At 43.6% G+C, this 18,147-nt stretch overlaps 1 protein-coding gene across 3 annotated transcripts in view; it reads right to left on the bottom strand.

The window, feature by feature from the left end:
* Positions 1-18,147, bottom strand: part of LOC121537867 (glucose-6-phosphate 1-dehydrogenase-like) — a 19,588-nt gene extending 1,441 nt beyond the window's left edge. Inside the window, exons 1-12 of one of the 3 annotated variants that reach the window (XM_041845488.2) lie at positions 17,912-18,147; positions 17,679-17,840; positions 16,091-16,128; positions 15,722-15,830; positions 8,607-8,833; positions 3,100-3,258; positions 2,610-2,735; positions 2,222-2,315; positions 1,851-2,037; positions 1,007-1,242; positions 830-906; positions 6-98 (exon numbers count right to left, since the gene is read on the bottom strand). In XM_041845488.2, the coding sequence (XP_041701422.2) occupies positions 6-98; positions 830-906; positions 1,007-1,242; positions 1,851-2,037; positions 2,222-2,315; positions 2,610-2,735; positions 3,100-3,258; positions 8,607-8,833; positions 15,722-15,830; positions 16,091-16,128; positions 17,679-17,795 (1,463 nt within the window). In that variant the 5' untranslated portion in view covers positions 17,796-17,840; positions 17,912-18,147. The remainder of the gene's footprint in view (positions 1-5; positions 99-829; positions 907-1,006; positions 1,243-1,850; positions 2,038-2,221; positions 2,316-2,609; positions 2,736-3,099; positions 3,259-8,606; positions 8,834-15,721; positions 15,831-16,090; positions 16,129-17,678; positions 17,841-17,911) is intronic. The other 2 variants (XM_041845489.2, XM_041845490.2) reach the window with 2 other exon arrangements.

Genomic DNA, 18,147 nt, shown 5'->3' with positions numbered 1-18,147 from the left:
CTTACCTTCCATAGCTGTAATGGATAGGAGGTGTTTTCTCTCCCTCTATGTGATGGAGGAGGGGAGTGAAGATCCTCCAGGCTTCCTGCAGCTCATCACTGGGAGAGGAAGAGGACCAGGAAACAGGGGAAATGTTATGATTTATACCACAGCGTTGATGAATACTCGTTTCTGATTGGCTAGAAGGGCGTTCTAGAATGGACATTAAAATGTGTGCTTTAGTATTGTTTTCTTTGTGCATTCAGAAATTGTTTTCTTTGGCAACTGTGGTATAAGTGGGATTATTATTATAAACGCCTCCGTTCTGTACATTTACCTTGGAAAAATGAACTCCACAAAGGGACTTGGCTCTGCCTGGTCCCGCTGCGTTGTCCATTATTTCCAAGGTAATGTACAGAACGTCAGCGTTTATCCCTTATATATTTTGTCACAGTGATATAATCAGGTCTAATAGAAATGTTGCTTCTGTACATGAGAGATTATCAGTGTAGATTACATAGGGTTTCTCAGGCCATAGATAAGGGTCAGAGATAGTGTGGTGACTGAGACACAGGGTAAGAGACAGAGGCAGACACAAGTCAGGACATGTCAGCGGCACATCGCCACCCCTCGGAGCCTGGTTCCTCTCTAGGTTTCTTCCTAGGTTCCTGCCTTTCTAGGGAGTTTTTCCTAGCCAACATGCTTCTACATCTGCACTGTTTGCTGTTTGGGGTTTTACGCTGGGTTTCTGTATAAGCACTTTGTGACAACTGCTGATGTAAAAATGCTTTATAAAATACATTTGAAATTTGAATTTAAGTGGGTGAGATAGTGACAGTCAGAGACAGACCTGCGGACAAAGTGCATCTGATTCCCACAGAACACATCCAGAATCAGACGCTCATATGCATCAGGGAGCTTCACGTCCTGTAGAGAGAACACGAGACTAGTTGTCATCTATTCTACACAGTATTATGTGTGTGTGTGTGTGTGTGTGTGTGTGTGTGTGTGTGTATACACATCTTACCTTGTATCTGCTCCTGTAGGTGAGGTCCAGTTCAGTCTCCTCAGGGCTGAAGTAGACTCCAGGCTTCTTGGTCATCATCTTGAGGTAGATGGCCTCATCAGGCTGTACCCTGACCACCAGCTCATTCCTCTGGCACTGCTCATTAAAGATGTCCCCTGGAACGTCCGTGAACTGGAGACGCACTTCCGCCTTACGCTCGTTGAGGGCCTTACCGCAACGCAGGATGAACGGAACACCTGGGGGGTGGTGGATGAGGGGAGAGAGGGATGGGTGGATGGATGAGGGGAGAGGGGGATGGGTGGATGGATGAGGGGAGGATGGGTGGGTGGATGAGGGGAGAGGGATGGGTGGATAAATGAGGGGAGAGGGGGATGGGTGGGTGGATGGATGGGTGGGTGAGGGGAGAGGGATATTATATTGTGAGGAGAGGGGGTGGATGGTGGGTGAGGAAGGGGATGGATGGATGAGGGGAGAGAGGGATGGGTGGGTGGTTGCGGGGGTAGAGAGAAAGAATAGAGAGAGGGTTGATGAGAAGGGAGGAGAGAGGGGGAGAGAAAGAGAGTGTGCATGAGAGTTATGATCGACCTTCCTGTTCAGGTGGAGTCATACCTGTACCAAGAAAAAACACAAACAAGAGGAGTTGGAGAGTCTAGTAACAGAATAACTAGATAAGAGAGGGAGAGTTCAGGATTTTGAGAAATGCAGAGTATCAGGCTGACAATATGAGCTGTCGACAAAAAGCAAGATGAGTCTGGAAGATGTGTCTAAATCTGTCAACATGTCTAGATAAGGGACATAGGAGGAAAAGAGTTGGCCAGAATCCAAGATGGCCGTCAGTCCTCACCATCCCATCTCTCATTCTGTACGTAGAGCACAGCGGTGGCGAAGGTAGGCGTCCGGGAGCCGTTGGGCACGGTGGGGTCATCTATGTAACCCAGTCTGGCATGGCCCTCCCCCTCAGGGTCACCTATGTACTGACCCAGCACCACATCAGACAGAGGCACTGGGGCGATGCACTTCAACACCTTCACCTAGGGTTCACACACACACACACACACGTTTATAAGACAGAGGGAATGGCCATATAGTTTTATGTCACCTGTGTAAAAAGTGGGCCCAGAGTTTTTCCTGGTCAGCATGTCCATGGGAAAACTCCTGGCCCTAATAAAAAGTGCAAAGGAATAATCAAAGTGGAACACTGGTTGGTGATGCTACCTTCTCATCTCTCACGTCGTCAGGGCTGGTGGAGGCAGGCTTCTCCATGGCAACCAGAGAGAGCATCTGGAGGAGGTGGTTCTGCATGACATCACTAAAGCAGGAAGTAGGAAATATCACAAACCCATGGAACTGAACAACTCAATTATTTGTCACATGCTTTGTAAACAACAGGTGTAGACTAAGAATGAAATGCTTACTTACGGGCGCTTCCCAACAATACAGAGAAAGAAAAAAAAGATAAATAATAGAAAAATAGCTATATTCCACTACATTACCATAGAATAAGAGAACCACATCAAAATCTGAAAACAGTTGATCAAAGTTTTCCAGTGATTTATACTTTGGCATGGCATGACAGGCTATTGCAAATTCCACTCCTCCTCACCGGATGATGCCAAAGTCGTCAAAGTATCCTCCGCGTCCCTGTGTACCGAAGGGTTCTTTAAAGGTTAGAACCACACAGGCCACACTGTTCCTGTTCCAGATAGGGCCAAAGATACGGTTCCCAAACCTGATGGACAGAAAGACAGACGACAGGATCAAAACACAATGGTAAACTGTTCCTGTGTTGGTAAGAACATAGCACTCCACGGTTCTTTCAGTTCCCACAGGGATCACATACACATCCCTAACCTGTATGAACACACTTCATTGTAAATCGCTTTGGACAAAAGCATCTGCTTCATTGTGATGAATACTGTACAATACTTCATGAACAAAGAGGATATCAAATATATACATGTACTGTCTCCTGGGATCAGGACTCAAGCTCATCTCTGTACCTGAGGTTCTAACTTCATCTCTGTACCTGAGGACCATGAGCTTTTAACGTAATCTCTGTACCTGAGGACCATGAGGTTTTAACATCTCTGTACCTGAGGACCATGAGATTCTGCACCATCTCCTTGCCCAGGTAATGGTCTATGCGGTAGATCTGGTCTTCTCTGAATAGGGAGGAGAGGTGGGACGACAGCTCCTGAGAACTCTGCAAGTCACGACCAAACGGCTTCTCCACTATCACCCTGCTCCAACCTCTAACACACACACAGAGAGAAGGAGAAAGAACACTGTACAGTGTGGTACAGGGATGTGTGAGTGTGTTTGTGCATGTGTGTTTATGGGTTTTCTATCCTTGTGGGGACCAGAAATTCAGACTAGTCGGGACATTATGCTGGGCCCCACAATTGTATTTTCGTCCTCCCCCGTTTTTTCATTACAATGTGATACAAAAAGCAGAAATATTGTGCTATAGGACCATGTGGACGCCTCAGAGCGGTCGGGTAGGCTGTTGGGAGTGAACAGCTGGCTGGATTTAGGACCACGTGGACACTACAGAGGAGGCTGACAGGCTGTGTGAAGGCAAAGCTTCTGGAAGGCTGGCTAGATCCGCACAGGAGAGTTGAGCATAGTTCAGTGTGTATGTTGCGCTCTTTCACCGAGTTGTAAAAGGAAGCAGAGCAGAAACGGGCAACTCTTTGACTGATGTAGCTGGCAAGGTAACTGCTGTTTAACTCAATAGAAATAAAAAACTCGTGTTTATTTGTAGTACTGAGTTAGTATTGTAACTGACATGTAACTTTAGCTAATGTTTTATCCCCTCTTGACTGAGGTGAATGAATAAGCTACGCTAGTGAGTAGCTACCATAGCCAGGTCAGCTCTAGCCTCTAGTTACCTGTCAGATAAGTTAGCGATATGAGGTGGCTATTCCTACTATCTAACAGCTGTTGTTTTGTATGGACATGTTTTGTAGCCTTTTTTCTGTCCCGTTTCAACAGAAGTAAATGAACTTGTCTAGCTTTCGCCAGTTGCTGTATAGTTAGCGAGACAGCTGGCCAAAAGTTGGCAAACGTTAGCTATTCTTTTTGCCTCAATCACACTAACTTAGACCTGAATCAAACGATGAAACCATCGGCCAAACAATTGAAGATTGATATTGTGACGTTTTTTCAGTGCAATGTGAGTTTCTATTGTCAGTATGGCAATGTAATGTTATTGATCTGTCAGTTTCCCTAGTTAATTCCTTATTTTTCACACTGACACAGTAATAAACAGCTCTAACGTTACAGGCTTCACTGTCATGGTGCACAGTAGAGGTCTGCGCCGGACCGATTTCTTCATCCCGCTCCTGCCTGCACCTGCAGCTTTTCATTCCTCACCTGCTGGCTTTCTGTCCGACTCCCACCTGACTGCTTCTTTCCTAAATAGTTATTGCATAGTTTGGAGCTGTGCTTTGGGTCATTGTCCTGTTGGAGCCAATTTCCTCCTACAATCAAGCGCCGTCCACAGGGTATGGCATGGCGTTGCAAAATGGAGCGATAGCCATCCTTCTTCAAGATCCCTTTTACCCTGTACAAATCTCCCACTTTACCACCACCAAAACACCCCCAGACCATCACATTGCCTCCACCATGCTTGACAGATGGCATCAAGCACTCCTCCAGCATCTTTTCATTTGGTCTGCGTCTCCCAAATGTTCTTCTTTGTGATCCAAACCCCTCAAACTTCGATTCGTCTGTCCATAACACTTTTTTTTCCAATCATCCTCTGTCTAGTGTCTGTGTTCTTTTGCCCATCTTAATTTTTATTTTTATTGGCCAGTCTGAGATATGGCTTTTTCTTTGCAACTCTGCCTAGAAGGTCAGCATCCCGGAGTCGCCTCTTCACTGTTGACATTGAGACTGGTGTTTTGCGGGTACTATTTAATGAAGCTGCTAGTTGAGGACCTGTGAGACGTCTGTTTCTCAAACTAGACACTCTAATGTATTTGTCCTCTTGCTCAGTTGTGCACCGGGGCCTCCCACTCCTCTTTCTATTCTGGTTAGAGCCAGTTTGCGCTGTTCTGTGAAGGGAGTAGTACACAGCGCTGTATGAGATCTTCAGTTTCTTGGCAATTTCTTGCATGGAATAGCCTTCATTTCTCAGAACAAGAATAGACTGACGAGTTTCAGAAGAAAGTTCTTTGTTTCTGGCCAATTTGATTCTGTAATCAAACCCACAATTGCTGATGCTCCAGATACTCAACTAGTCTCAAGAAGGCCAGTTTTATTGCTTATTTAATCAGCACAACAGTTTTCAGCTGTGCTAACATAATTGCAATAGGGTTTTCTAATGATCAATTAGCCTTTTAAAATGATAAACTTGGATTAGCAAACACAACATGCCATTGGAACACAGGACTGATGGTTGCGGATAATGGGCCTCTGTATGCATATGTAGATAATCCATTAAAAATCAGACGTTTCCAGCTACAATGGCCATTTACAACATTAACAATGTCTACACTGTATTTCTGATCAATTTGATGTTATTTTAATGGACAAAAAAAAGTGACCCCAAACTTTTGAACGGGCTAGATTAGCCAATATGCTAGATGTAGTTTGAAGAGAGCAGAGTTGGAGAGACGTGCACTTTCTCTCGAGCTATTTTTATAGCCTACGTTTTAGGAGTGGGAAGATTTCAGACAGAGAAATATGGGTGATTAATATTTAGGCCTTTCTAGGCAATGTAGTAAACTATAGCCTAATCATAGGCCTATTTATGAAGTACATTTCCTTGAAAAGAGAACTGCCCCGTGCTTCTCTGCCCGTGCATAGGCTAAAGCCTACCCTATTTAATGGAGACCACACGCGCACCTAATCCCGCAGGTATGGCACTGAATTTGAAGCAGCAAGAATGATGACAGCGACACTTTTGCATAGACCTATAGGACCTTTTAGGAGGACGATTTGCAGGCAGAGACAAATAAATGGGTAATCAATACTAATTGATAATGAAAAGGCGCAGCACTCGCTCACCATAGCAGCCTAACCTATGTGCGCGTTGTGCCTTTTCCTTTTCAATGACGATTACATTTTTTGATTGCACTTCGACTCACGTTGGTTGAGCGCCCTCCACTTCTTTCCATTATCAAGATGTATTTACAGACATTGTACTAAACTACAGTCTAATCATATTTAAGTTAACTGCCACGTGATTCTCCGCCCATGTAGGCAGCCTTCTCTATTTCAATGAGACCACACATACTAAGCGTGCATGAACTCTCACGCCCAACCAGGAGAGGGAGGCTACTGAAGTTGATGCCGCGAATTATGAGTGTGCTTTTAATACAATAGGTAGGCTAACTCATACAAAGCAGAAAGAGGACAGTTTCCAAATAATCTGTGGGACAACAAAAATAAAATATTTTCATCCCAAAGTCGTCTGTTTTACCGCAGCTCCCGCCCACAGACCGTGCCGCGGGAATGCTTTCCTCTAGTGCACGACACTATGCTCATCATGTCTTAGCAGGATCAGATGTTGACAGGGGTCCCAGCAGGGCCAGACAGCCAGGGAAGACCAGTCTACACAGCTCAGGTGAATGTTTCAGTATATTAACAATATCAGTGAATGATACAAAGTTCCATCTTGAATTGATGGGTAGACCTACAGTAGCTACAGGACAGCAGCTAAAGCTTAAAGCTACAGTCTGGGATCTGGGAATAATGGTCATTTCAATTATTGAACCATTGATTCTATTCTTGGATAATGTAATGTATGAATGTACACCAAGGTAATTCTTTGTCATGCCTCATTATAGGAGGATCAGATGGTGACAGGAGTCTCAGCAGGTTTAGGCAGCCAGGGAAGACCAGTCTGTGACAGAGGTGAGGTTAATTTTTGCAGCAAACACTGGACCAACCAGATGCTATTTTAAGGCAGTCTGACAAACCTCCAAAGTTAATTTACAAACTGTATCAAAGGTTGATAGAGGCTTTTCCCGATGACATTGAACATATAAAACAAAAATGTGAGGAACACCTGGTAGAAGCTATTGATGATGAATGGATACAGATATGTTTGAATGCCCAGTCATGTTCATATAATCTCAGACATACATTACTGCAGTTTAAGACCATCCATAGAATGTACTATATGCCAGTGAAACTGAATATCATGACCTCAGAAATGTTATTCTTCTGCTGGAGGTGTAAAACACAAAAGGGGACATATTTGCATATGTTATGGTCTTGTGAAGGATGGCTGAATTCTGGCAAAGAGTATGTAGAATGTAAAAAATGTAAATCTCAGCATGTCTACAGATTCTCCCTTCTACCTGTTTTTGTTTGCTTGGAAATGTTGATACCGGAGACTTATCTGAAGAAACTGTGTAACCAAGCATTTATAGCGGCTAAGAAATGCATGTCAAGTTATGTATCACTAGCTTTGATTTATTACCAGATTAAGGGTATACTGGGCAACTTTCATAAGGTCTGGATGCCTTATATGGAATACAGTACGACTAAAGGAGTCTGTATTGAAAACATGCCCACCTCAGGGGAGATACCTATTTAGGCAATCCCTAGCTGCTGGGCTGCTCAGTCCTGGCCCTGGGGGTCTGCTGGGCTGCTCAGTCCTGGCCCTGGGTCTGGGGGTCTGCCGTACTGTGGGTTGTCTCTCTGGCCTTGGCCTAACACACCTGAACCCAATAAGGAATGTTTCACTAAGATCCTAAAGCTGAGTGGGGTGTGTTAGGTTGGGGCGCTGCAGGGTGGTGGACCCCCTAAGGACAGGACGGGGCGACCCAGCTATATTGTGTGCAAGTAAGAACAGCTCTACAGTACTATTAGTCCTATGAAATTAATTATATGGAGGATTTGCTGTTTCTGTGTGTTCATATACATTTGAGGCGTATGTGTTTTTTTAGTGTGTTTTTTAAAACCTTGCCCTTGGGAACAAAAAAAATTAAAGGTGGGAGCTGGGAATTAACTTGTGTTGGGAGAGAGTTGTTGTTATTGACTAGACTGGTGGGGGTCAGGCTATCAGGCGGCTCGGGCTGGCTGGTCGGTCTGGCTGAAATTTGATATAGAGGATGTCTTAATAAAGACAATCAAAAGTCTGTATTTTTTCCAAGACTTGTTCATTTGTTAGGCTATTGGTTAAAGGTGCAATATCTATTATTGAATTACCTTTGATCTAGTTCAGTCTTATCAATCACTTCAACATATTTAATAATTATCTCTTACCTAGCTTGATGACTGGGGGCATTTTTGTTTTTCTAAATAGAGACGGTGAGAAGAGCCATGGGTCATATTAGATTGTGTAGAAATACAGGACATTACTTTTAGATGGCCCAAAAGATTCTGGGGGAGGACCCCCAGACCCCTCGCCAGGTTATGTCCCCCCCACTTCTAAAACCAGTGGCGCCCCTGATTTTAGGCTTAGGGGTTAGGTTTAGGATTAGAATTACAGTTAGGTGTTAGGAGTTAGGGTTATGTTATGGGTTAGGGAAAATAGTAAAATGATAGTAAAACAAGTGTGTGTGTATATGTGTGTTCATGCATGCATATGTATACGCATGCATGCGTGCTTGAGTGATCTGACAAGTGTGTTTGAGACACTGACTTGCGGCACATGCAGTGGGCTCTGATGTTCTTGCTAACATGATGGTAGACGCTGGGGGGCAGTGCCAGGTAGAAGACACAGTTAGCATGGTCAGCCCCCCTGCTGGTGGTCAGTGAGCTCAGGTGGGCATTCAGCTCAGAGAAGGAGTCCTCCTCATCATAACTGCCGCTCAGGTAAGAGTTCCTACTGAAGAAAGCAGCGAGGCGCTCACTCTCACCATCACCAACCTGAGAAAACACACATGAATGATTACAACAGAATACCTATCCACAGTCTTTTCACTGTAATGAGGATGAACATGTACATCTAGGTCGACCACATGACCTGGATTGTGCGGGACAGTCACACATTTTGCCCCTTTGCCACCCTTCCCACAAAGAAACAATCATGTCCCGCATTTTATCAACAAATTCAAGCACCACTAATTTAGGAAAAATAGGTTGATTTGTCCCTTATTTCAGGGCTCGCCAAAATCTGCCCAGAATAAGCCAGATGTGTTTTTATGTGAATAATATGCAGACCTAAGCTTGTCACTTGCCTTCCCGCCTTCGGGACAAAGACTCCCATTGGGCGGAGTCATGAGCATCTCCTCATCATATACAGATCTCTGGTTTCAGCCTCGCGAATTGGAAAGGAAAGTTGGGGGGTGCACAGTGCACTGTTAGGATGCTGGATTGCCCTAAAGTAATGTTTCGCCAAAATTATATAATTACTCCTGTCTAAATCAAATCATTCAAAATACTTCACAGGGAGCATGTCTTAGCCACAGAGGATCATTATTTAACATCCATTGCGAATGACAGTTCCTCAGTATTTGAAAAAATCTTTCCAACACTCCCGGCCTCGATAATCACCAAGCCTCGGTGTGAAAGAGAAAAAATATCATGATCCCATATTTCCAGTGGAAACGTCATAAAACAAACATATGTCTGTCCCCAGCTCACTGGTGCAGGAAACTACTGTACGAGGGACTGGAATAGGCGATACAATGTTGCAAGTTCGCTAGCAACAGCTTTGGGCCGGACAGTTATAATTTGATACAATGTTGCAAGTTCGCTAGCAACAGCTTTGGGCCGGACACAGTTATAATTTGATACAATGTTGCAAGTTCGCTAGTAACAGCTTTGGGCCGGACACAGTTATAATTTGATACAATGTTGCAATTCAATAGCAATAGCTCAAGTCAATACAGATATAAAGGGAGGCAGACAGGCGTAGTAGAGAGATGACTGATTGAAAGAACCGGAATTTATCAGGAACTTTTCTACCGATTTTATTTGTTGACTTTAGGCCTTTTGTTGGGTTCTATTTTCTAAATAATTGAATTGATGGGATGACTAACTTAGAAAGAATGCATTCTTGACTGGGCTAATGTAGGTTGTGACACCTGGCAAGCTGTGATTGATGTGAATAGCTGTTTTAGGGGGTAAAGTGAGATAGGGATTGTGTCTCCAGATGCTGGAATATACTGGTTCTTTGTGATCTGTGAGCCTTCCTTGGACGTAGGAATGGTGTCTAAGGGAGCTGGCTCTTCTCACTATGACAGGTTGTTATGATATGGACATATGCCTGGTAACAGAGATGCATCAACGGATTGACTGAGTAAGTCTAAACCACGCTCAAGTTTGAGTTTGAGTTTGAGTTTATTTTTACAGGGACAGTGCACATTAATCAACGTTTCAGTAAAAGTGCCGGTTTTAGCCAGCCGGCTAATTTTCAACCGCAGTCCCTGGGCAGATTATTAAAAACAATTACAATATAGACTATAACAACATAGAACAAGACATAGCATACAGACATAGCAACATAGGACAAGCAAGACGTAGCATACAGACAGAGCAACATAGAACAAAAAGCAGCAAGACAAAATTCATAAAAGCAACAAAGTGTTTCCACACCTCACAAGTTACAGACAACAGACATGGAAAGCGGCAACACACAGCTAGGGGACCATGTTCACAAATCTGATTGACCTTTAGCCATGTCTTCAAGCATTTTGTGAAAGTGTGATATGTGGTGCAGTTATGTGTGTCTGATGGCAGTGTATTCCAGACATGGGAAGCTCTCACAGAAAAAGCGGATTTACTAAAGGTGCTTTTCCTTAGGGGAACTACACAGTCACCTCTCATGGCAGACCTTGTGGATCTGCTGCCATATGTTTGGGTTTTCTGTTTAACAAAAATACTGAGTGGAGGGGGAGCCAAGCCATTTAGGATCTTGAATACAAGACATGCATCGGTGTATTGCACAAGATTTTCCCAACTCAGGAGCTCATGCTTTCTAAGGATGTGACAGTGATGATGGCTATTGGGCTTCCTATCAAGCACTTTGAGAGCCTGTTTGTAGACAGACTGAATAGGTCTTACTGTTGTACAGCAAGCTTGGGCCCAACTAGCCAAACAGTATGTTAAGTGGGGAAGTATCATAGATTTGAAGTACAGTTTTGCTACCTCTGTAGTCAAACAATTTCGTATAAATCGGAAATTAGCTAGGTTGAATTTGGTTATTTGAATTACCTTTTTCACATGCTTTTTAAAAAGAGAGGTTGGAATCAAGTATGATGCCAAGGTACTTAAAATCAGATACCCCCTGGAGCTTCTCCCCTGACACATAGACTTCTGGCTCAGTAGCATCTGTTGCCCTCTTTGTGAAGAACATGCAAACAGTTTTTTTCACATTGAGATGCAAACACGAGTCACTGAGCCACTTTGTAACCTGGACCATTACAGTAGTGAGTTCTTGTGCAGCTTGTTGTTTGCTCTTTGCATGCACATATATCACTGTATCATCTGCATACATTTGAACTTCAGACCCAGTACAGACAGAAGGCAGATCATTAATGTACAGGCTGAACAGGAGGGGCCCCAGTATTGACCCTTGGGGCACACCCACATCATAGCTAAGAGTGGGCGACAGCTCATTGCTCACTCTGACACACTGAGTTCTGCCTTCAAGGTATGATTTCATCCATCTCAAGGCATCGGGGGAAAAGTTGAACTTAGACAATTTTGTGATGAGAATCTCATGGTTAACAGTATCAAAAGCCTTCCTTAGGTCCAGAAACACAGCCCCAACAACGCCCCCTTTGTCCATCTTGGACTTCACATTTTCCAGAAAAAAGCAGTTGGCCATTTCTGTGGAGTGTTTCGCTCTGAAGCCAAACTGCATGCAATGTAATGTGAAGGGGCTGTTGTTGAGGTGGGCAATCAGTTGTTCTGCTACACACTTTTCAACAACCTTTGACACCACAGGTAGTATACTAATGGGCCTGTAGTTACTCACGTCAGCAGGGTCGCCTGATTTAAAGATGGCCGTTATTATGGCCGACTTCCATACCCTTGGAAACACCCCCGAGACCAATAGATGTGTTGGTGACCTTAGTAATGGGGCCAATGAGTGACTCTTTGTAGTTTTTAAGAAAGGTAGAGTCCATCCCAAACACATATTTGGCTTTAGAGTTCTTTAGTGAGCTAATCACCTTGTCTACCTTTGACTCAGAAACCTCCCCTTATGATGAAGACAGGTTGAGCATCATTTACTAGCACTGAGCCCAAGAAACCAGTGGAGGGGTTCTGTGTCAGTACCCTGACAGAGTCAATAAAGTAGGAATTGAAGGCTATTGCTATTTCGACTGCATCCTGTGTTAGATTGTTATTCACCATGATTTCTAGTCTTTTTGCAGTGTTACTATGGTCTTTCCCTGTTAACTTTTTTAGATTCTCCCAGATCAGTTTAGAATTTCCCTTTGCTTCACCAATTATGTTAATAAAAAAGTTTGCCTTGGCCTGTCTGATTTCTTTCATCACCTTATTTCTCAACATGGTAAACCTACGTCTGTCATGCTCTAATTTGGATCTTAGGGCTATTTTTAGATAATAATCTCGTTCTTTCATCAATTTCCAGATTTCTCCATTTAGCCAAGGAAGAGTGTTCTTTTGGCCAGGTTTGGATTTGATTTTCTTTAGGAAACCATTTAATGTAGTCTGGATTGTGGATAGAAAAACTTGACTATCAGCTTCCACGTCTGCATAGGACAAGAGATCATTCCAGTTAATTCCCTTAATTGCATTTTCAAAATAGCTTAATTCACTCTTAGGTATTCTTAGTTGATCAGGCTTTCTAACAGTAGAGAGGTTAAACCTGCTCTTAGACAGCTTTCTGGCTATAAGTGTCAGATTATGATCAGATAGCCCAGTAACCATATTGAATGATTTAGTCACTCTCTCTGGTTTATTACTGAACACCAAATCAATCTGTGTTTTAGAGCAACAAGTCACCCTGGTTGGCCCTTTAACTAGCTGTGTAAGGTCAAAGGTATTAGTGATCCGTTTGAGGGTTTTCCTACAACACTTGTCTTCATAATTAATGTTAAAATCTCCCATTAAGATGACCTCTTTCCCAAAATCACATTCCCTAAGCATGTTATTAAACTGATCAAAAAAACACACTTTTGGTGGAAGGTGGCCTATACATTCCAATGAGGGTAAAAGACATTTGGGGAGACAGTGTAATGTTCAGGCCAATACATTCTAGTTCATTATCACCTGACCACTCAATTTGTTTACATCGGATATGTTCTTTAATATAAATCATCACACCCCCTCCTCTTCCTTCAGTCCTGTCTCTCCTGAAAACATTGTAGCCAGGCACAATCAAAGCAGCAGATGGAGAGTTTCTATGGAGCCATGTCTCTGAGAGGCAGAGAAAGTCAAGGTTGGAGTCTGTGAGTAGATGTTGAATTTGATCACTTTTTGGAATGACACTACGAATGTTCAAGTGCCCCCCTAGTAGTCCCTTGGGCTTAGCTCGTGGGTTCCAGATGACTCGAGAGTGATTGACACATTGAAAAAAGTTAAATTTTCTGTGTTTTCTGACGGCTGGGTTTAGGCCGTTTTGTTTCGTTTTGATTAGGGGCAGTTCGGTAGCGCAATTAACAATCCCTCCCGCCTGCACTGGATGCGGGAAACTAATTAAAACAGCTTGCATACCAGAAGCAGAGTCGGGGATCGCATATAGCGACTTTGGTATGTTTGAAGAGTCAAAATCCATCCTGGAGCCGGGTGAGTCGAGAGAAACCACAGGACCATAGCACTCACCCACCTCCACAGCGGCGACGATCAGTGGACGAGGCCATCCACCACCCTCCACTCCGGTGCGTATCGCTGGCTCGGTGATGTTGGGCCCAGGATTGAGTTGCACATCCCCGGAGAGCAGGAGGGTAGTGAACAGGTAGTTTAACAGTTTCCGATAAATGTTGGACTTGTGTTTGTTGCGCCTAAGCGGTTCAGTAGAATAAGGAGCGAGGTAGACTTGGCCATTATTCAGAACATTATGGTATGCTGTGTACTGTCCGCTCCCGTGGAACGGTGAACCAATGTGTTTGTGTTTGGTGTTAATATTCTCCGGTAGTAGACTGATTGTGTCATCCCAGCAAGGACGCACTGAGATTATCAGTAGAGCAGCTACATAACTGACAATCATGGCAGAGTACTGGAGATAAAACACATAATTGCGCTTTAACTCTTTGCATGAGTTACTTAGCTGGGGTCGGCGTACACCTGATGGTTTAGATAAAATTACAGCATTCGAATGAGAAGCGGCACCTGCCGCACCACCCTGTCTTCCATCCGCCATTTTGCGAATACCTTGATAACAGCTTTGCAAGTCTCTACTCTAATTGGTCAGCAGAGAGGTGGGAAACTCCCTCTGTCAGAGTATTTGAGCAAGAACCCAGAACAATGGGTTAGTTCTCTGGGGTGCCCTGCGAGGTATTTCAGAGAGCCCGTATATACGAAACATCATATTTACCATTGAAGGTTTTTGCATTAATTAAAATAACTAGTATATCTTAGAAGTCGTGTTGACCTCTTTTGTTCCTAATACCAGATTTGAATTGACGCGACTTTGACACTTTGTATTTTACTTAGTTGAGTCATGCTCCCTGGTGAAATATTTCAAATGACTTTATTTAGACAGGAGTAAGTATATAATTTTGCCGAAACATCAATTTACTTTAGGGCAATCCAGCATCCTAACAGTGCACTGTGCACCCGCTAACTTTACTTTCCAATTTGCAAGAGGCTGAAACCAGAGATCTGTATACACATTTGCACCCTAACAATGTGAGTTTTTGTCCCAAAGGCGGGAAGGCAGGCGACAAGTTTAGGTCTGCATATTATTCCCATAGAAACGCATCTGATTTATTCTGGGCAGATTTTTGCGAGAGTGAGCCCTCTCACTTCGCCTCTTCCTCTCTGCTGAAATTATATCACTGGAGAAAGCATTTGAGCGGGCGAAACAGCGCCTCTCTATATGTAGTCCATGTATCTGATGCGGTCTGGCCAGAAATAGTATGACATGCCATACTCTTTTGGTCCAGACAGCATCAGATACATGGTCTACACATCCTGAGACAGAGGGGCGCTGTTTCACTCGATCGGATGCTTTATCTGAGATTGATGTGTCTTTCTGTCGGCGCTCGTCCCAGTCAAATAAATGATCAATATTTCAATATTTTATTTGACGGGCAAGGAGGTACAGTAGGGCGGGACAGGACCCATAAGTCCTGCCCATAACGCCGACCCTGCCTCATAACGGTTTTACGTTCCCTGAGACCAACCAGAAATGTTTCCTTGGCCAAATATTACAAGATTTTCTGTATCACCAAATTTTGCGCGAGGCAAAAATAGGCTAGGTGAGCTTCAACTCCGTGCAGCAGACAGCAGGGATCCGGAGCGCACAGAGCGTCGCTCCTCCACTTCTCACAATGGTGCTCGTTTAGTAGGCTAAAGCTAACGCTAGATCAAAGCTGAATCAATGTCTTGGAAGATCACATAATGATTAATTAGTATTCCACATAACCAAATGTAATAGCATAGTAGAACGTTACTGTTACACCAAAAACACCACCTAATTTCCACATTTAAACATCTAATGCGGCCAAAACTGGTCACCCTATGTACATCCCCCAATAACCTCAATGACAAACCACTGTGTCAAGGCAGTTTCACATGCCCATAGACTTTCAATGGTGAAGCTACCAAAAGCTAAACGATTTTGATCAAAAGTTAGCAGAACCGAGTTGCCTGCACTCAGCCTATACTAAGACTCCTTACCTTCATATGTGGCAGACATGCTGTCCTGATGTCGTCCATGGTCAGTTTGGAGCGAGCAAAGCCCACAAAGTGGGTCTCTTCTGGGAGAAGCCCATCTCTGAACAGCCACCTATAAGAGGAGGACCGAACCATGAGATGCAGAGTAAAGAGACAGAGACACAGACAGGACACTCATTCTGCTCCCTGGAGACATGATGACCTAGAACACTGGTCAAGGAGCAGATCCCCCCCCCCCCCCTAAACTCCTAGCATAATGAATAGAAACTTGAGATGACAAACCTGAGCCTTGAACAGTCATTCTGATGTTTCAGGGACTGTGGACATAGACAGGCACATAATCCGGCAACAGAAAACAGGAAACTCACTCACCATAGTGTAGGATAGATCTTCTTCTTGGCAAGATCTCCCTGAATGGATAGATAAAATAAAGTATTTGAGAGACTAAAATGTGCCTATAACCTTATGGTTGATTACTCTTGTTTTTATTAGTTCCTGTTTCTATGAACTCATGGTACAGTACAGGGCAGTTCAAGATCCAACCTATACAGTACCGACCTACTGTCCCCAAGTCCAGAACAGACTATGGGAGGTGCACAGTACTACATAGAGCCATGACTACATGGAACTCTATTCCACATCAGGTAACTGATGCAAGCAGTAGAATCAGATTTTAAAAACCATAAAAATACACCTTATGGAACAGTGGGGACTGTGAAGCAACACAAACATAGGCACAGACATGCATACACACACACATGAAAACATACGCACTATACACACACGTACATATGGATTTTGTGTTGTAGATATGTGGTAGTGGAGTAGGGGCCTGAGGGCACACAGTGTGTTGTGAAATCTGTTATGAATGTATTGTAATGTTTTAAAAATTGTATTGCCTTGGCAGCAGCTAATGGGGATCCATAATAAATACAAATACTGGAGTAAAACTTTAAACTGACCTAGTCAACGTGGGGCATGGTGTGAGTAACAGATATGTGGGTCATTTAAACACAACATTGAATAACAGGAAGACAAACAACACTGCAGAACAGCCATTTTGAAAAGTAACTTTTTAACACACTCAACTGTAGTGAAGGGGGATAGTGATTTGTGATAGGCATATAGTCAACTCACGGAAGTGGACAAACATTTTAAGCCCTAAAATTCTCTCTCTCTTTCAGAGCTAGATAAAGAAAAGGCAGATGCAGCACATTTCAGTCAGCGTGTGCTCCTCTCCCCTCTCCCCTCTCCCCCCTCTCCTCCTCTCTTCCCCCTCCTCCTCTCTTCCCCCACTCACACACACACACACACACAATTGACCCCATGTTTGGACTTCAAACCAGATGGAACTATAGATAAAGAGAGGCACTCCCAAGAGATATACCACCAATTTGTAAATAGCTCTGGATTAGAGCGCCTGCTAAATGACTTAAATGTAAATGTAAATATACTAGCTGGGTAATTAGAACAAGCAAGACTCCACGTTTCCATAACTCACACAGCAGCCTAATCAGTAGTGTAACTACTGAGTTGTTAGGTCAAGTGGTTGATCTTAAAGCAAATCTCAAAGGAACTCACTCTTATCCCACAGTGAAGCAGTGCAACAAATCAGTAACTTCCTTTTAAATACTGTAGAACCATGGCTATTGGCTGTGCTTCAACATTCACACTAGAACACTTCCAGCAATGAAGCAGTATACTGGTAGTATGCTGTCTAAGACGTGGTATTCTAGTATGAACATTGGAATGTACTCTATGTATCCCATGTCTCTGCACTTGTAGAACAGAACTGTACAGAACATACCACAGGGAAAAGGTTCACTGTTACCAGAAAAGATGGACTACTACTTAGCCTGAGTGCCAGTCTGTTAGTGCTATCATACCAACTCCTTGTCACTCAATGTCATGCCAAACATGTTAGGAAGAGCACAAACAGGGTAACTACTACAGTACTCACTGAGGCTCCCAGTATGATGAAGATGTGCGAGTCAGATGAATGGGACAGCTCTCTCCTCAGCTGACCAAATACCTCAGAATGGGTGAGACGCTCAGGAACACCACTCATCTTCGCCATCTGGTGTGTTGTCTCTGTATGTCAAGCTTGGATCCCTCTCTGCTGCTGAAAGACAGCAAGACATACAACAATAGCAAAAGGAAGATGTTGGAGTCAGTCTTTGTGTGTGAACTTACCCTCTGTGTTGTGTTGTCTCGTTCACTCACAAAGGGTCCAGGTCCAGCCAGTAACAGAACAGTGGAGTGTGTGTGAGATAGGATAAAAATGTAACTCATCGTTGCATAGTAGAAATATTCAGCAATGCATTGCTGCCACCTATTGTTGCAAATAAATAATGTCTCAATGTGATATGTATAGGAGAAAGGTGATTAGGCATCAGGATATATGATAAACAGAGTATGATGATTGTATG

The sequence above is a fragment of the Coregonus clupeaformis genome, chromosome 24 (genome assembly GCF_020615455.1).
Source record: "Coregonus clupeaformis isolate EN_2021a chromosome 24, ASM2061545v1, whole genome shotgun sequence".
NCBI classification, from domain to species: domain Eukaryota; kingdom Metazoa; phylum Chordata; class Actinopteri; order Salmoniformes; family Salmonidae; genus Coregonus; species Coregonus clupeaformis.
This window is presented reverse-complemented; position numbering and strand designations above follow the sequence as displayed.